The 20,657-nt window shown below is 38.1% G+C and overlaps 1 protein-coding gene across 4 annotated transcripts in view; it reads left to right on the top strand.

Moving 5' to 3' along the window:
• Window positions 1–19,501, top strand: part of chst10 (carbohydrate sulfotransferase 10) — a 32,256-nt gene extending 12,755 nt beyond the window's left edge. The window contains exons 2-7 of one of the 4 annotated variants that reach the window (XM_079863405.1): window positions 841–1,020; window positions 11,422–11,556; window positions 11,704–11,810; window positions 11,948–12,182; window positions 12,351–12,456; window positions 18,354–19,495. In XM_079863405.1, the coding sequence (XP_079719531.1) occupies window positions 11,457–11,556; window positions 11,704–11,810; window positions 11,948–12,182; window positions 12,351–12,456; window positions 18,354–18,903 (1,098 nt within the window). In that variant the 5' untranslated portion in view covers window positions 841–1,020; window positions 11,422–11,456 and the 3' untranslated portion in view covers window positions 18,904–19,495. Of the gene's footprint in view, window positions 1–840; window positions 1,021–11,421; window positions 11,557–11,703; window positions 11,811–11,947; window positions 12,183–12,350; window positions 12,457–18,353 lie in introns of all 4 variants that reach the window. The other 3 variants (XM_079863406.1, XM_079863404.1, XM_079863407.1) reach the window with 3 other exon arrangements.
• Window positions 19,502–20,657: the final 1,156 nt, after the last annotated feature.

Raw genomic sequence — 20,657 nt, 5'->3', positions numbered from 1 at the left:
ATAGATGCAAACCCAACATGATGATACATGATGTTAAGAATTTACTCTTAAGTAAGAGTCACTCTTAGCATCATGGGCCCAGTTACAAAAAGACCCAGAATCCCCTGTTGCATTTCATTATATAGTCAGGACCTCTTTCACTTGGAAACATCTTTTAACAATGGAAATTTACATTCAGAAGTTACACCTTTTGGGGGGGTAGGAGACCATTTGTCTAGAGACCACCTTCCTTTGTGTGCCAGTTATCCCCAAACTCTTAAAAACCTTATTACCTTTTGTTTTACTTATTTGGAAATGAGACATTTGTACCAGTTGCACTGTGACATTTTAAATGATACCAAACATGTATAAAACTGGATGATAATTGTTAGATGCACTTCCAAGATGGCAGCATGTCCGCGTTTGTGTGCAGCATGTCTCAGTTTGTCTTAATTTTATGTCAAAGATAATTTTATTTGTTTTTGTTTATCGACTTTTACCTATGGAGTTCGCCGTCTTATGTTAAGACAAGCCGGGGATTGTTTATTGATCGTGTGTGGTCTTTTACCTCCACCAACGGAAGAGAAGAGCTGATCTGCCGATCGTGCTGCGATTTCTTTACTAACGGAGGGAAGACGCCGACCCACTGGATTAATGTATTAGGCTCTATTTCGTTAAGGAAAGTGCTTATTTCATTAACGCGTGTGGCCTTGTCCACAAACTAGCGTTTTGAGAAATCGGTCGCTGTTTGTTGATCTGGCACTGATCCTTTTCTGTTTGTTTTGTTTTTGATTTTCTCTCGGTGCGGGACGCGGTTTGATGTTGCGTGGATCCCTCTTTCTGCTTCGTGGTGTCGGGCAGCACTCTGTGAAAAGAGTTGGAGTACCACAAGTCTACACGTCTGCAAAGAAACCTTCATATTTTATTTTGGTTGTCGGCTCAGCTGGACTTTGAAAGGACTATGTGGTTTGTTTCTTCTAATCGCGCAGCTCTGGTGGCATTTCTGGTTGTGATACTCTACCAGGGAAACATCGGCTACAGGTATGACTCAGACTTTTCGTTACATAACGATACATTCTCAATTTTAAAATGGACAAATTTGACGGGGATTGGTATATGTACAAACTTCAACGTTCTCTCGGACTGCCGTTTGAAGTCACTACTTTCAAACTTTGTGTACGAGGATTCCATAGTTTTTGCTCAAACAAATAAGGAGCCCAGTATCAAATGTTCCATTTGTTTGAATCTTTCTGTTGGAAATGTAAGTGAAACAGTAAGGCGTCGGAGTTTTATAATTCTTATGTTACTGATATCAGGAAATGTATTACCAAATCCTGGTCCTTTTAATGACACTTCCCTAACGTTTAAAGTTCCTGCAGATTTTAAATCTAGATCAGGACTAGGTCTTATTCATTTGAATGTGAGAAGCCTGCTTCCTAAGTTGGACTTGGTGCGTATCTGGGCAAAAAATACCAGTGCTGATGTTATAGTAATATCTGAAACATGGCTTAAAAAAACAGTTTCAGATAATGCCATAGACATTGATGGTTATACCGTTTATAGGACTGATAGACCAAAAAGGGGAGGGGGGATAGCAATTTATGTTAAGGACAGTTTTGAAGTTTCTGTGTTGCTCTCTGAGTCAGTAGTTAAAAAGTATGAATTATTAGCTTTAAATCTTATCGTTTCCAAGACTTTACATCTTACTGTTGTTGGTTGCTACAGACCCCCATCAGCTAGTACTGATGCCATTTCCTCTCTGATGCACTCTGTGACTTCTTTGAATTATAAGGAGCTTGTTCTCCTCGGTGATTTTAATGTGAACTGGCTACAGTCAGTATCTGATTGTTTCAAAGCAATTTGTGACTCTTTAAATCTCTTTCAGCTAGTTGAGACACCTACTAGACCCAATTCGAAGGATCACAAAAAGTCCACATTAATTGATCTTATTTTCAGTAATTTGCCTCATAAGTACTCTTTGGCCTCTGTATTTGCTAATGATGTTAGTGATCACTGCGTCGTTGCTGTAGTCAGAGATACCAAATTACCCAAGCACAAACCACGTATTATCACTAGACGATGTACACGGCACTTTAATAAACAAGCCTTTCTTTTTGATGTAGCACGCTATGATTGGGACAGGATTTTTCTTATTCCCGATGTTGAGTCTGCCTGGAATTACTTTTATAATGGATTCTTATCAATCATCAACAGGCATGCACCTTTTAAAAAATTCCGTGTTAAAGGTAGGGATAATCCCTGGTTTTCTGAAGCCCTTTCTGTTCAAATTCGTGAGCGGGATGTGGCTTGGGCAAAAGCTAGACAATCTGATGTTGGCTCCGATTGGATCCGTTTTAGGCAGCTCCGGAATAAATGTACAGTGGCTATTAGAAAAGCAAAGGCTGATTATTTTATTGAAAAAACCACTATTAATTCAAATAATCCCAAGAAATTCTGGCAGAATATAAAACTGATATCAGGTAGTAAAAACAAGTCTAGCTTCCCATCATGTATAAAAATGAATTCCACTAGCATATCAGATAAAGAACATATGCTCAATTGCTTTAATAAGCATTTTGTTGCCTCTGGGTTTCTATTTCAACCACTAAATCTTACAGGCTCTGATTCTGATTTTATTAATGCAGAAAGTCATCTAGAAAAGGAAGAGTTTAGATTTAAACAAATTAAGAGCACTGACGTTTATAAAGCACTCTGTCTGCTTGATATAAACAAATCTTCAGGTCCTGATTGTGTGGAGCCTGTGTATTTGAAACTGGCAGCAGATTATATTATACCTGCTTTAACTTATATCTTTAATCTTTCTTTAAATACTGGTGTTATTCCAGAAATTTGGAAATCAGCATTTGTTGTTCCTTTACTAAAAGGGGGGGATCCCACTATAATGAATAATTACAGACCAATCTCAAAGCTCTGCGTTTTATCAAAGATATTAGAAAGCCTTATTAGTGAACAGTTGACATGCTATTTGAACGCAAACAAAGTATTGTCTATTAATCAATCAGGGTTTCGCAAAAAACATAGTACTACAACGGCTATTTTGAAAGTTTTAAATGATATTGTAGAGTCAATGGATAATGGTAAATTTTGTGCCTCGCTTTTTATTGATTTATCAAAGGCCTTCGATACAGTGGATCACGGAATCTTGCTGCACAGATTGAAGGTGGTTGGTTTATCAAGTCACGTTATTCCTTGGTTTAAAAATTATCTGAGTGGAAGAACCCAGTGTGTTCAAGCCGAAGGTAAACAATCTGATATATTAGAGATTTCCAAAGGTGTTCCCCAAGGATCGGTGTTGGGGCCCCTTTTATTTACCATTTATATAAATAGCCTTGATTATGACATTCAGGATGCCAACTTTCATTTCTATGCCGATGATTCTGTTGTGTATAGCAGCGCTTCCTCTGGACAGCAAGCCTTGTCTAAGCTTCAGTCAGCCTTTGATATTATTCAGTTAAGGCTTCACAGTTTAAAACTTGTTCTGAATACTGATAAAACCAAGTATATGTTATTCACCAAATCAAAAAAACTTGAAAATAATTTAGTATCTCTTCAGACCTTTGAAGGTACAGTGATTGAATCAGTAAAAGAGTACAAATATCTAGGCATCATAGTTGATGATGCCCTATCTTTTAGTTCTCATATCACTCAACTGAAGAATAAGTTGAAAATCAAGCTTGGGTTTTATTTCAGGAACAAGTTTTGCTTCTCTTTTAATGTAAAAAAGAAATTAGTCTCTGCTACTTTTCTCCCTGTTCTCGATTATGGTGATGTTGTATATCAATTTGCACCTTATTATCTTCTTTCTTCCTTAGATGCCGTTTATCATGGCGCTCTAAGGTTTATATCAAATTGTAAATCTTCAACTCATCACTGCACCTTGTACCATAGAGTAGGTTGGCCTTCTTTGTCTACCAGAAGAAAAACGCACTGGTACTTAATTATTTACAAAGCCATCTTGGGGTTGTTGCCTTCTTATCTCTGTTGTTTTGTGCAGCAGAAAATGATCAAGAACTATTCTCTTCGTTCGCAAAACTTTTATACTCTTTCTGTTCCTTTTACTCGAACTGAGTTTGGTAAGAAGTCTTTTATGTATGCAGCGCCGTTTGATTGGAATCTCCTCCAATCTAAATTAAAATTAGAAAATCTGCTGACTCTGGACCGTTTCAAATCAGTTATCCGGCAAATGGAAGTTGATCTAACATTATGCAATTGCTTTTAAGTGTTTTTTTTTTTATTTTTTATTTTTTTTCTCTAATCTGTTTGTGTGATGTTTATCTGTGATGGAACTGAATGTATTGCTGCACATTTTGGCCAGGACACTCCTGTGAAAGAGATTTTTAATCTCAGAGAGCTCTTTTCTGGTTAAATAAAGGTTAAAAAAAAAAAAAAAAAAACATTAAACCATATGGATTTTTGGGTGATTTACATGTGGTCTCAGCATGAGAGAGGGGGAGTGGGGAAGAGGGGGAGAGATGTGTTCTGAGGTGAGACTTTGCCTCTCAAATGGTGAGTTCAAATGGTAATTTGCAGAGAGGTCCTCTGTCCTCTCAGGGTCTGGTCGCTCTTCAACCAGACTGTCCGGCATTTCCTAATTTCTCAATTCTTACACACACAATATGGTCAAGAATCATGGATTTATTGAAGTTTGTCACAGAGAAGGTTTGCTTGCAGATTTAGTAGCAGCTAATAGCACAATCAGCCTAGTTAAGAAACACATACTGGCTGTGACACTTTCATTGAAACAGAATTTCAGATTGAGAAGATTAAGTAAAACACTGGGCAGAAAATATATCTTTTTATTAGAAAAGCACAGTTTGGAGGAATAATTCTCTTGACATCAAGATAACAAAAATGTCTTAAAACGTTTTTAGGACAAATAATCTGGCTGAAAACGCGGGTCCCGCTTCGAGCATGGACCTCCGGCCGTACTCGCCTCAGGGTGACTCAGAACTGTGTTACAGCACTGGAGCCCTGGAAGGTGGCAGACTGGTATCAGTCAGGCGTGGAACGGTCTCGAAACGAAAAGTAATCTCGACAGACGCCTCCAACTCGGGTTGGGGCGCCCTCTATGAGGGCAGGCCGGTTTTTGGCCTGTGGGCAGCCCAGGAAGGGCGCTTACACATGAACTGTCTGGAGATGAAAGCGGTCGAGAACGCCTTGGGACATTTTCTCCCCTTCTTAAAGGGCCACAATGTCTTAGTCCGCACAGACAACATGGTGGTGGTGTCTTACATAAACCGCCAGGGTGGTCTCAGATCACGGAGCCTCCACACACTGGCAGAACGCCTCCTTGTGTGGTCTCAGCACAATCTGCGCTCGCTAATAGCAGCGCACGTGCCAGGCTGTCGGAATGTGGGTCCGGACATGCTGTCCAGAGACAATGTTCCCCCGGGGGAATGGTCCCTGCACTCTCAGGTAGTCCAGTTACTATGGGACACCTTCGGCAGAGCGGAAATCGATCTCTTTGCGTCGTCAGAGAACGCGCACTGCCCAACATTTTTCATGTAAGACAGGGACGCGCTGGCCCACAACTGGCCCAGCCGCCCGCTCTATGCGTTTCCCCCGATCGCGCTGTTACCACAGGTGATCAAGCGATCGGGAGAACGAATGCTCTGTGCTCCTCGTGGTGCCGCTCTGGAGGAACCAAGTCTAGTTCCCAGAGCTGATGCAGCTAGTGAGCACGACCCCATGGCCGATTCCGGTGAGGAAGGATCTCCTCTCCCAGGCCAGGGGCACGACTTGGCACCCGCGCCCCGACTTATGGGCCCTGCATGTATGGCCCATCAACGGGTACCCGCTGATCTCCCAGCGGGACTGCTAAACACAATTACACAGGCTAGAGCTACTAGACGGCTCTACGCTTCCAAGTGGTCAGTGTTTTCCGGCTGGTGCTCGGCTCAAAACATAAATCCACAACACTGTAGCGTTACGGAGATTCTCTCCTTCCTACAGGAGCTTTTGGATGAAGGCAGGTCCCCCTCCACGCTCAAAGTATATGTGGCAGTCATAGCAGCGTTTACTAAACCTATGCATGGCCAGTCACTGGGAAGGAACGATCTCATCATCCACTTCCTGAGAGGAGCTAGGAGACTAAACCCTCCCCGGCCCCCTCTGGTTCCGGTCTGGGACCTCTCCACGGTCCTAGACGCTATGAAGGGCGAACCCTTCGAACCACTACAGTCCGTGGATCTGCGGTATCTCTCATTTAAGACCGCTTTCCTCGTGGCTCTCGCCTCAGTTAAGCGAGTGGGTGACCTCCACGCGCTCTCTGTGAGCGCTACATGTATTGAGTTTGGGCCTAACGACTCCAAAGTCATTCTCAAACCAAGACACGGTTATGTCCCCAAAGTGCTTTCCACTCCGTTCAGAGCACAAGTCATTTCACTGTCAGCTCTCCCAAGATCTGATAGTGAGGGCGATGTGAATCTTCTCTGCCCGGTCAGGGCGTTAAGAATATATGTTGAACGGTCTGCTGCTTTCAGGCAGTCAGAACAGCTCTTTGTTTCTTTTGGTGGCCGCACTAAGGGGCTAGCCACGTCGAAACAGAGCCTCTCCAGGTGGATAGTTGATGCTATCGCTCTAGCTTATAAGTCTAAGGGCCTTCGCTGTCCTCTGTGCGTCAGAGCTCATTCCACCAGAGGCATGGCCTCTTCATGGGCATGGTCCAGTGGAGTTTCACTCCAGGATATTTGTATGGCGGCAGGCTGGGCCTCTCCGTCTACATTTATGAGGCTTTACAACCTGGAAGTTCCTGCCTTACAGGCTAAGCTGTTGTCAGTCTAAACGTAATACATACGGCTCTGCTCGACTCAGATCTGCGCAGACTGTATATTATGAGCGTGCTGCCAGCACGAAAACTAAGATCGACAGATCAGGTTGACTTAGGTCCTCCTGACTGTAATTCTACACTCACATCTGTCCCTCCGGCGCAGATGTCTACTGACTGACAAAAGAGTTATTAAATCATTCTTTTATGAGGTTCAGGCCGACTGATGTCGATCCTGACTGTTATACTGTGCTAAGCACCCATTCCTTCAACTCAGGGATGGTTATGTTATATTCCTAGGCCCACGTTCTGTTGGCCTAGATATTACCCACTATTATGTGTACCCTGGGCACATGCCCTTGGGAATATATGTGTGGACGACACTAGCATGCACGGCGTTTTACATTGGGTTCCCGTAGCGTAAGTTATCTTACGCAACACGAGAGTACTCTTGTAAGAGAACGCTCTCAGTTACTAACGTAACCTCGGTTCTCTCTAGATGAGGGAACGGGTGTTGCGTAACCCTGCCGTGCTTGTGCTACGTTCTGGTTTCGCTTCAGTATGAAAAACCAAAGAACAACCTATCTGGACTCAGCTTATATAGTCATAGCCACAGCCATTCTGGCGGGACGTGACGTGCACGGGCGCCCGCGCCCTCATTGGTGCTTACGTCACGAGCAGTCCCTCGATAGGTTGCAGCAGTTGCTGCAGAACAACCAATAGGCGCGCGAGCTGCTTCGCGTAGGTCTGCCTGTGCAGCAATGCATTTTAAATTAATGCAAAAATTAAGGATAATTTTTTGGCTTCAGTATTCTCGAGAAAAGGGATTTTCCCGTACCGTAAACTAGCTTAAGCAACACTCGTTCCCTCATCTAGAGAGAAGTGAGGTTAGTAACCGAGAGCGATTTCATGCGCAAGGAAAGCTGTTCGTGAATTGTTCGCCCAAGTGGGAAAATGTGCTGTTGCTGGCAAATCTCGATCACCATAAATCATATTTTATTTAACAAAAAAAAACAAAAAAACGAATTATACTAAATCAGATGGAAAAAAAAATTTCATGTTAGTGTCAACTTAAACTATTTTAATAATATTTCATGTTCTCCATAGAAAAAAAACAAACGAAAACGTGTAAACTGTTAAAGATCGACTTTACTGTAAGGAGACTTACTGGTTCTAAAACACGGATGGAATGTGTCTAAGGTATTAAAATTATTAAAATGCGAGTAGAGCTTTTTTTTATAAGGGATGAAGGATCACATGTTTAAAATTGCTTGGAACACCTCTGTTCATCAAGGAGCTGTTAATTTTATCTGACACACTGGAACTCACTGTAGTAAAAACATCTTTACAAAAATGTGTAGAGAGAATATCCAGTTTGCAGAACTGTTGGTGTGGCTGTTTCAAAATGAGTCAGGAAATTAGGCTGTGAAGGATTTGGTGGCAGATGAAACACGTACAATAGCACATCTGATCTGCTCAACTTTAAGGAAAAAATAAAAAAACTCAGATCTCATAGGTCTCTTTTGGGTGATTTTCATTATCGTTGCATTATTTGCATTATCATTGTAATATCCTTTATTAAAGGTCCCATTCCATGGATTATTTTTATTATTTTATAATGTTTCCAGGGGTGCCCTTATAATGTTAGTATGTTTTTTAGATCAAAAATTGTTATAATTTAGAAATAAAAGGCATTTTTCCTAGCCTGATTTCATTCCCTGGTTTGAACACTCTGTTTGAAGGGGCGTGTCTGCTGTGAGACTTCAGTGTAAACGCCCTCTGCTGTGATTGGCTGACATGCTTGCATATGAAATATCTGGCATTACATGTGGAACTGTCTGGAAAACTTTTACTATTACAGCTATTATACGTTTTTACTATTACAGCTATCGGGATTAACAAATCATGAGAAGTTTTTTAAGTATTTAGATCTATTACCATCACATAAAAGGTTGCAGTTATGAGCATTGAGCAGATGACAGTCTGTTGATCGCGTGAAAGATCTTATCATTGCAACGCAGTTTCTGCACTCTCACTAATGATTTCACCAATGCAAACATGAGGCATATAAATACAGTAAGAGCTTTGTTGTGCAGTGTAACAGCGTCATTGATTTCATAACGAGTTTTGGCAAGAGTCCAGATAAACTCGCGCTGTGTGATTAACAGCTTGGGCGATTGGAAAGGGATTGTTCTTTGATCGCTTTCTGTATATTAATCACAGTTTAAGTAAGATTATTTTCATCCTACTAAGAGAAACGAACGATGTGAAGAGTGATCGCTACTTCCATATTAAATCACTACTTACCGCTTGCTGGAATATAGTTGAAATAGTCCCCTTCGTCAGTATGAAACGCTGAGAGAAGTCTGCTTGATATTATTCCAGGTTAGAAAAACAGTCCGTGGTGAAATGGACAGAGCAAACTAACAACTTCGAATTAAACTTTTGCGGTATCCGATTATAGATAAACATCAACCACGTCTGTTGACATTTCGCCATCAATACGCCTGTGTTCCTGTGGGCGGAGGTTACGGTTCAAGTGACATCACTAAAGAAGGAAGTAGAGGGGTGTAGTCCAATCCAGCCGTTTTTTGTAGTCAACTTCTGTTAAATAAAATATCTCGCTTGGCATTGAACTTTGAGCTTTATAATTTTACAGATATTATTTATACTCTAACAACAACATTACACACTAACTAAAGTTTGAAACATGGGATCACATAGAACGGGACCTTTAATTATATTACAATGAGATACTAGTCTAGAGAGAAAATCAGAACATTGTTGGATGAAGTCCTTATTAAATCTGGGAGGTCTATACACAAGTACACGGAAAACAGAACCCAGAGTATCGGTCTTTAATAGCTGCACCTCAAGTCAAGTCAAAAGTCTAAAAACTTAAACCCTACAGGGCATGCACAATGGACAGGGAATCAAACAATTATCCACCTGCTGTTGCCTTCTCTTCTCTTCTTTAGTATCTTACTTTTTGGGCATTAGTTATTGATTAGCAGTGTATATTTATTTATTAGTTGTGATATTTACGCTTACATATCTATTGTTAAAAAATAAAATAATTAATTTTATTATAACCATGTCTTCTTTGTGTTGATGATCACTGGCTCTAGTTAACCGAATTCTCATAAAACCTTTAGATAAATCTGCTGACGAACTCCCTCCAATTTAAATGAATTCTAATTGATTGAAAAGCCCTTTGGAAGTGTTTTTTATGCCATGATGTGAAAGGAGGAATGGTTAATCTGATACACTCATAAAAGTGTTTCAGACATGTGGGCTTTTATTTTAAATATTTGATCATTTAAATATATGTTTAATTGCATTTTTTTTTTTTTTACCGTGAAGTACTTTGAATGAAGGGCAGTATCACTGATACCAATACTTATACTAATGCTTCTATTAAAATTTTTTTTATATATATATATATATATATATATATATATATATATATATATATATATATATATATATATATATATATATATATATATATATATATATATATATATATATATATATATATATATAGAGAGAGAGAGAGAGAGAGATAAAATGGCCAATTAAAGCCACAATTGCAGTATTATTGAAAGCCAGGCCTGAAATGCAAAATGTCAAATTGTTTTTATCATTTAATAATTACAGAACATTAAAATGTTAAAACAACTTTTAATTTAAGTAAACTTAATTATAATAAATGTGACATTAAGCTGTGCCTTTTATTGTCTTTTTTCTTAGTCAGTATTCTGTCAGATCTACCTTTTTGAATGTTAGTTCACTTTTCCCTGTAGTATTCAAAAGTCAAATCACCTTTATTTATATAGCACTTTATACATACAGATTGTTTCAAAGCAGCTTTACAGTGATAACAGGAAAATGATTCAATGATAAAAAAACAGTTCATTTTGACTGTACAGCAGCTCTAAAAGAAAACAGTGTCATTGTTCAGCTGAAGTCAGTTCAGTGTTGATTCAGTTTCCTTGTAAAGATCATCAATTATTAAATTAGTTAATAGCGTGATATACTGTAAGTCAGTGGTTCATGTAGGTTGTCTACAAACCGGAAGGTTGGTGGTTCAATCCCCGGTTCCACCTGACCAAGTGTCGAGGTGTCCATGAGCAAGACACCTAACCCCAGCTGCTCCCGACAAGCTGGATGGCGCCTTGCATGGCTGACACCGCTGTCGGTGTATGAATGAGTGAATGGGTGAATGTGAGGTGAATATAAATGCAGTCCATTTACCATTTACCATTATATGTGTGTGTACTGTGTATAATTATTTTGTATATAAATACACACACATGCATGTATATATTTAAGAAAAATGTGTTATTTATATATAAAATATTTATATATAATATAAAAAATTATATATATATATATATATATATATATATATATATATATATATATATAATTATACACAGTACACACACACATATATTATGTAAACACAAACTTTTATTTTGGATGCAGTTAATCGTTGCCCATCACTACTTAAAATACTTTAGCATGTTTTAGGAATTGAAAAGATGGATGCTGTGTTAATTACGTTAATTATTTTTAATATGTTCAATGCCAAATAGTAATCATAAATATTAACTCATTATTTTCTCATCTGAAATATGTTTTTATTGTAGGACTTTTTTTTTTTTTGCCTGTCCATGTGCCAATAATGCGTCGTCATTGGTTGCTGGTTGGTGCTTGTGGCTGGGTGCTACTCATCCTTATGTTCGTCAGCAAGTTCATCAACTTCAGTTTCAGAATACCAGGTGGTATGTGTTTATCACATTATGTCAGCATTTCTGTGTAGATAAATTGGTTTAAAGTGTCTACCTTTGTTGCATTTGTCATTTAAAAAGTCACTGTTATGTTCACTGCCCATAAGGCACTCTGACAGTTTCCCCTTAATATATTTTCAGACTTTGCGGGGAGGACAGACATGTTTGTTTGGACCATGCCTTCTGTTACGACGAAACTCCCTTCTGTCCAGTGGCCAGACAAGGGTGCATCACAGCCATATATATTGGTGAATCAGTTTGTCTGTGTACATTGGGTTCACTTATTTGCTTTATTCAAAAACAACTTGAATTGTTCATTGTTATATATGATCTGTTTTTGGGTGTCATGTATATGTGCATGTGTGTTGATTGTGTTGTGACTTAGTCCTCAGTTAGTCCCTCTGTGGTGGAGCCCATAGACTGGCAGTCAGTGAATGAGAAGCGTTTGGAGCTGTTAACAACTGTTTGCAGAAATTCATCTCTTTGGAACCTCACCCACACAACTGTGGGCAAGTTTGTCTTGGACCGCATTTTTGTGTGTGACAAGCACAAGATTCTCTTCTGTCAGACACCGAAAGTTGGAAACACACAGTGGAAGAAGGTTCTAATTGTCCTCAATGGTGAGAAATGTCTTCAGGTTAAGTAACTTGTACATTTGATAAATCAAAAATTAACCATAATAAACCAAATTAGACTTGTAAAATTACCCTAATTCAGCATCCTATTTTAGGCATATTGGAAAAACTGTATATCTTTCTTGAACTTCAACATTTTTTTTTGTGTTTCAGGAAAGTTCTCGAAGGTTGAAGCTATTCCAGAGAACATGGTTCATGACCATGAAAGAAATGGCTTACCTCGCCTGTCCTCTATGACTGACACAGAAATCCATCAAAGGTTTACATAAGTTCACCTTACAAAAAATTATTGTTTCTTGATCCCTGTTTTTTTTTTGTTTTTTTTTACTAAACAGGGATCAACAATCAACATTATTATTGATTGACTGATTAGCTGGCCAGTCGGGTTAGTAGTTTAGATTCCAACATTTTCAGTGGGCTTGGCAAAAAAGAATCATCAGTTTTCATTTTTAGCTATTTTTTTCTAGAAATATTTTTATGCTACGTTTTCATTACAATGTTTGTTCATTTAACAAAATATATTTTAGTTGTCTAAGAAAAGAACATTTTCAACAAGATGGCTAAAATGTAGCCACATAAATTTCTCACACTTTTTCTGAAAAAGGCTGTGTATTTTTTAACACATTTTTACTGATGCATCCAACTAGCCTGAAACTGTCTGTTTCTTACACTGGCTCCAGACCAGTGGGCAGTCCTTATTGTTGAGCCCTACTAAACTTTACCGGGTAACACTTTATAATAATGGTCCGTCATTAATAAGTAACTATGCAGGAAATAATGAAGGACTAATGAGTAGTTCTACATCAACACTTCAGCTACTACTATTAACTAATAAAGAAACAAGCTTAACTAATCAGTAAGTAATATAAAATTTAGGAGATTATTCCTTATTAGGTAATCAATAATTACTTAATGAGATTAGCTTCATTAATAACTATTAACTAACTGACAAATTATAAAGAACATTATTGTGTGTCTGAGACGTAATCAGTCATAATTTTTACTATGAAAATAGTCATAAAATACATCACTATTTACTTTAAAATAATGGTCCAGATTACAAGTAGTCCTTGAAGAGTGACTAGGTAACACTTGAGTAAGCAGTGATGAATTTTATGACCACGTTGAAGGTAAAAAAAGATAATTGCTAACGTCTCAGACACGATAATGTTGTGATTAGTAATTAACACTAGAAGTGCCAGAATTCCATAACTACTAGAACTGCCGCAAACGGTCATTTTGACCGCTATATTCCAAACTCTATATCTTTAATGATAAATACCCAATTGAGAGATTAATGCATTTATTGTATTAATATGTCTTTAAAAAACAAAACAACACCAAACTGTACATTTAAACAAGTTTAATTATACATTTATAAATAAATAATATCCGTAGATGTCCTGAACAAAATGACGGAGTAGCCCATATTTGTTTACACAGTTTGATCGCGTCCGCTTCCGCCGGCACACACACACACACACACACACACACCAACCATATTCCAGTATTGCAATCTTGACATTGCAGCCTGTTCATTATAGCCACAATAAAATATAATAATAAAATAGTCAACCTAACATATAAAAATTCCACTGCTCTGTTTGTAGCATAGTAGCCTACAATTCGTACCATTTTGCGCATGTGAAGAGGATGATTTTTTCCGTCGATATTGGAACGTGAGTGAAGTACAAAGCCTATAATAAAGAAATAGTTTACCATCCAAATACATCGCAAATGTTGAAACATTTTGATTCTAATTAGAAAGTTACGTGAGCCTAACGCCGCTTACTTTCACTTTCGCTTATAACGCATTTCATTTTGGCTTGTTTATAGTTATTTTTTCATTCTTGTTCTGTTCTGAATATCTTTACATTTAAATGATTTGTTGTTGAATATGTTTAGTGTATTTTTAACCACATTTTATTGTTGTGTAATGTGTATATTGGTATAGCCTATAATAATACCGCGAAATTCCGTGCGGTCAATATGACCGTCTATGGCCGAAATAGGTAAAAATGTTCATTTGTTTTTTTGCCTTATGTGTAATTTATATGAAAAACATTTTAAATGAAAATACAGACACTTTTAGGAAAAGTCAGGTACCAGCAGGATTGTATTTATTTTTTCAACAAAGTTATTGCAGATATAAAATTCAAAACGGTCAAAATGACCGCCATGGCCGTTCTAGTGTTAAAGGTGCCCTAGAATGTGAAATTGAATTTATCTTGGCATAGTTAAATAACAAGAGTTCAGTACATGGACATGACATACAGTGAGTCTCAAACACCATAGTTTTCTCCTTATTTAAATCTCGTTTCTCGTTTCTCGTAAAACACCCCTGAAAAACAGGCGAATCTCCACATAACACCGACTGTGACGCAACAGTCGGGATCATTAATATGTACGCCTCCAAAAATTTGCATATGCCAGCCCATGTTCAATGCCAGGCGGAACTGCGCAGCCGAATCATCGGAAGTTCTGCAGGTGAAGAAACAAGCGAGGATCATAGGGAAAATGGCAGATCTGTCTATAATCTATCTATCTATCTATCTATAATCGGATACCGCTACAGTTTAATTCGAAGTTGATAGTTTGATCTGCCCATTTCACCACGGACTGTTTTTCTAACCTGGAACAATATCAAGCAGCCAGGCTTCTCTCAGCGTCTCATACTGACGAAGGGGGCAATTTCAACTAACGTTATATTCCCGCAAGCGGTAAGTAGTGATTTTATTAACGATAATTTAAACTGTGTTATCTAGATCCAGCGCGATATTGTTTTTTCCTCGAGAGACATCATGGCTTGCAAACGAGCGAGCGAAGCATGGCAGTTGCTCAGTGTTTGGATGTACAAATGAACACAAAAGTATTTTTTTAGTTCCTTCATCCGAGCCTCTGGAGAACCAGTGGGTTATGTGAATTTCTGATGCGTAATTGTTCAAGTTCAGACAGATAATCTTTCTCTCAAAGTCCTTCAATACTGTTTATGCATCGGTAAATCAAGCCAGTGACTAAACGCTCAACTTCACGTCGTTTCTCGCAGAAACTGCGTTGCAGTGATAAGATCTTCATTCACGCGATCAACAGGCTGTCATCTGCTCAATGCTCATCACTGCAACTTTTTATGTAATGGGAATAGATCTAAATACTTAAAAAACTTCTCACGATTCGTTAATCTCGATAGCTGTAATAGTAAAAACGTATAAAAGCTGTAATAGTAAAAGTTTTCCAGATAGTTCTACATGTAATGCCAGATATTTCATATGCAAGCATGTCAGCCAATCACAGCAGAGGGCGTTTACTCTGAAGTCTCTCAGCAGACACGCCCCTTCAAACAGAGTGTTCAAAACATAGGATGAAATCAGGCTAGGAAATATGCCTTTTATTTCTAAATTATAACAACTTTAGATCTAAAAAACATACTAACATAAGGGCACCCCAGGAAACATTATAAAATAATAAAACAATCCATTCTAGGGCACCTTTAATTAGTAATTCTTTATAAGTTGTCATAATTACTTATTAGTTCTTAATTATGCCAATCTCATTAAGTAACTACTGATTACCTAATAAGGAACTATTTTAGTCCTAAATTCGATATTACTTACTGATTAGTTAATATTGTTTCCATATTAGTTAATAGTAGTAGCTGAAGTGTTAATGTAGAACTACTCATAAGTCCTTCATTACTTCCTGCATAGTTACTTATTAATGACGGACCATTATTCTAAAGTGTTACCCTTTACTGAACTAAGAAAAACAATTGGTACAAAACAAAATACAGGTCTGCAAACATAAATTGTGTGTACTTACAAATGAATTACCGGTACCTACATTTTGGTGCAATATCCTGCTGCTACCTTTTTCTCACAGATTTGTGTTCTTTTTCTCATTATGCACTGCCAGATATAGTGGCATGACTAGACTTGTGTCAACTTCATCAGCTGTACAATTTGTCCACAATAGGCTGATATAGACTTTCTTTTGAAGAACACAAAAGATGATATTTTGAAGAACGTTTGGGATCCAAACAACATTGGACCTCATTTACTTTCATTGTATGGATAAAAATACACTGAGACATTTGTCAAAATATAAAAAAAATTCAGTCAGGAAACTCTAAATGGCATAAGCTGGTCTTTGACATGTAATTTGCTAGCAATTATATTGAATACTGCATGGTGTAAGCTGATTTGCCTCTGACCTATCTGCAGCCAATGAGCTATACTAGCTCACATTTAAAGTTAAAATTTGATTCAGTGTTTGCTGAAGAGGGCCCTGCAGACTGTAGCACAGTGACTGTCAGTGATTTCTGCATGCGCAGAACTGTGAATTACATTACATTATCAGTAGGCACTAACAATATATATTAGTAGATCTTATTAAATGGCAAATTAAACCCAATGTACTATTGAAATTGATTTCTGGACATTGTAATGTTATTTTTTTTTTCCTGAAAATTGTTATTGTACACATACAGTGGGGAGAACAAGTATTTGATACACTGCTGATTTTGCACTTTTTCCCACTTACAAAGCATGTAGAAGTCTGTGATTTTTATCATAGGTACTCTTCAAATGTGAGTGACGGAATCTGAAACAAAAATCCAGAAAATCACATTGTATGATTTTTAAGTAATTAATTTGCATTTTATTGCATGACATAAGTATTTGATACATCAGAAAAGCAGAACTTAATATCTGGTACAGAAACCTTTGTTTGCAATTACAGAGATCATACGTTTCCTGTAGTTCTTGACCAGGTTTGCACACACTGCAGCAGGGATTTTGGCCCACTCCTCCATACAGACCATCTCCAGATCCTTCAGGTTTCGGGGCTGTCGCTGGGCAATACAGACTTTCAGCTCCCTCCAAAGATTTTCTATTGGGTTCAGGTCTGGAGACTGGCTAGGCCACTCCAGGACCTTGAGATGCTTTTTACAGAGCCACTCCTTAGTTGCCCTGGCTGTGTGTTTCGGGTCGTTGTCATGCTGGAAGACCCAGCCACGACCCATCTTCAATGCTCTTACTGAGGGAAGGAGGTTGTTGGCCAAGATCTTGCGATACATGGCCCCATCCATCCTCCCCTCAATACGGTGCAGTCGTCCTGTCCCCTTTGCAGAAAAGCATCCCCAAAGAATGATGTTTCCACCTCCATGCTTCACGGTTGGGATGGTGTTCTTGGGGTTGTACTCATCCTTCTTCTTCCTCCAAACACGGCACGGGCCTGGACATGCGCTGGCTTGAGCAGGGGGACCTTGCATGTGCTGCAGGATTTTAATCCATGACGGCATAGTGTGTTACTAATGGTTTTCTTTGAGACTGTGGTCCCAGCTCTCTTCAGGTCATTGACCAGGTCCTGCCGTGTAGTTCTGGGCTGATCCCTCACCTTCCTCATGATCATTGATGTCCCATGAGGTGAGATCTTGCATGGTGCCCCAGACCGAGGGAGATTGACCATCATCTTGAACTTCTTCCATTTTCTAATAATTGCGCCAACAGTTGTTGCCTTCTCACCAAGCTGCTTGCCTATTGTCTTGTAGCCCATCCCAGCCTTGTGCAGGTCTACAATTTTATCCCTGATTTCCGTACACAGCTCTCTGGTCTTGGCCATTGTGGAGAGGTTGGAGTCTGTTTGATTGAGTGTGTGGACAGGTGTCTTTTATACAGGTAACAAGTTCAAACAGGTGCAGTTAATACAGGTAATGAGTGGAGAACAGGAGGGCTTCTTAAAGAAAAACTAACAGGTTTGCGAGAGCCGGAATTCTTACTGGTTGGTAGGTGATCAAATACTTATGTGATGCAATAAAATGCAAATTAATTATTTAAAAATCATACAATGTGATTTTCTGGATTTTTGTTTTAGATTCCGTCTCACAGTTGAAGTGTACCTATGATAAAAGTTACAGACCTCTACATGCTTTGTAAGTAGGAAAACCTGCAAAATCGGCAGTGTATCAAATACTTGTTCTCCCCACTGTACAAAGTATATCTTAGCATTCTATAGCAACCTCCTCCCTCCCACACACTTGTCCCACCCACTTTTTAAAACAAAATTACACCACTGGTTGTGGCAAGTAATATTGTGGCATGTTTTGTTACATGTCTGATAAGATACTGTTATCCTGAAATTGTGTTATTTTTTGGTTCACAGATTGAATACCTATTTCAAGTTTTTTATTGTCAGAGACCCATTTGAGCGCCTCATATCTGCATTCAAGGACAAGTTTGTGAAGAACCCAAGATTTGAACCCTGGTACAAACATGACATTGCCCCAGCCATCATTCGCAAATATCGCAAAAGTCACCATGATGATGGTGAAAGTGTGGGTCTTCAGTTTGAAGACTTTGTTCGGTACTTAGGTGACAAGCCAGGAAGACAGCACTTGGACAGGCAGTTTGGTGACCACATTATTCACTGGTTGACATATGCTGAGCTGTGTGCTCCTTGTGATATTTCCTACAATGTTGTGGGACATCATGAGACTCTGGAGTTTGATGCTCCTTATATTCTAAAAGCTGCTGGAATTGCTGACCTGGTGTCATACCCCAATATCCCACCAGGGATAACCCGCTACAATCACACCAAGGTGGAACGCTATTTTACTGGAATCAGCCAACGAGATGTTCATCGCCTCTATGCTCACTACCAGGGAGATTTCAGCCTGTTTGATTACCAGAGACCTGCCTTCTTATTGGACTGATGTAGAGATGTCCTGATATTTTAAGCCTATTTTTTATGGATCTCTTGGACCTTTTAGCTTACTGATAAAAATGTGGTTGCCTCAAAAATAGAACTCAATTGCCTGCCCTACATGATGGAGTATATATTATTCTTTTGCACTTATCTGAGACATAATTGGTTACTTTACACATACAAATATATATGTATTTACATGATGTTTGGATTTGGCTTGGTCAGGGATCTGCACTAGTGGGTAACTTCAACCATAAATTACTAGGATCCAACAGTGCAACCGTAAAGTTTATTGTTCTGTTTTGTCTTTAGTTTATGTTTTTACTACTTGTCACTGGTTTTAGAGTCTAAACTTGATGGTAATTTCTGTATTTGCCATATAATTAAGTGCCATAATATTAATCAGAAAAGTTTTATGGATTTCTTTAACTGATTTCAGACAAAATATATACTATTATATTATAAAATAGAATTTAAAAAAGTTAAGTTAAAATGTTGACCATATTTTTGGACAACTTGTGAGTTTTTTCTTTTTCTTTTTTAATACCAGTTTACCTATGGACTCACATACCAAAATAAAGTGTCCTCTCTATCACTTCTCCATTAATAAGAATAATCATTAATAATAACATCAAGAATGTTCAAACCTTTTTATTCTTAAAGTATGGTAGTACTTATAATTTTATAATTTTGATCTTAATGTTCAGTTTCATTTTCATTCTCTATAATAGATCAGCCTTTATCTAGAAACTAACCTTATATACACTATCAGTGTTGGAATATACTCTTCCAATATGTTTCTATTTTACAAAGCTACCTTTAAATCAGATTATGACTTGCAGAATAGCTCAACGCCATGATAAAAGTAATTTTTGGTGGGCAAATGTTTATCCCCAGTATGAATATGTAGATCCATAGGAATGCACTGTTGCTGTGGAGAATTTTGTGCTCGATATTTGCATATAGTGATACTAGACAAATATTCTAGGTTCAATACATTATGATTTGGGATATAGTGATCTTAGAAGAAAAAATAATTTTAAAGTGCACTTTAATGAACTTTTGCCTATCAATAAAAGGTAAAAGTTGAACTTACAGGTTCTATAAAAATCCCTTGGTATTTGGCAGTTAAAAAAAAAAAAAAAAAAACCTTTCTTGTGGTCAAAAGGTTTCATATTAGAACCTGGCCTATACTGTCAAGGTTCCTTTATGAACCTTTTTTAAAATTGACTGTAGAGATGGATTTTGTAATTATCTGAGGCCTGTGGTCAACATGTTGATCATGCACAAGAATGGAACTTTACATTTTTTTACAGCTTCAAAATCAAGCCTTCAACTTTACACAACTTATAGTTCCCCTACGTGGCTGTGTTACAAGTGGTAAAAACGATATAAATACTGTTCGTTTTCTCACACAAGCCGCTCGTTTCGTGTCTTAGGCCATCAATGTGTACTTACGATGGGGAATGGTTTTAATTTCGACTCTGTGCATGCTCTTTGAGACAGTGACCACAGACCTGCATGAAATGACTGACAGACAAGAACGGTTTGACCTAAAAATATCAAAATTGAAACTACTGCGGAAAAAAAAGACACCTACATCTTGGATGCCCTTGAGGTAAGCTAAAACATGCCAAAATTTAATTTCAAAGTGAACTATCCCTTTAAATAACTGGGGGAGTAAGAGTGATTCTTAGCTTTAAGAAATTTGCTAACTTGTTTTTATATTTAAGTTTGAAAGTAGGAGGTAAATTTCATGAA

The sequence above is a fragment of the Squalius cephalus genome (genome assembly GCF_949319135.1).
Source record: "Squalius cephalus genome assembly, chromosome: 2".
Lineage (NCBI taxonomy): Eukaryota > Metazoa > Chordata > Actinopteri > Cypriniformes > Leuciscidae > Squalius > Squalius cephalus.
Note: the sequence above shows the minus strand (reverse complement) of the source record. Positions and strands in the feature narration are given on the sequence as shown.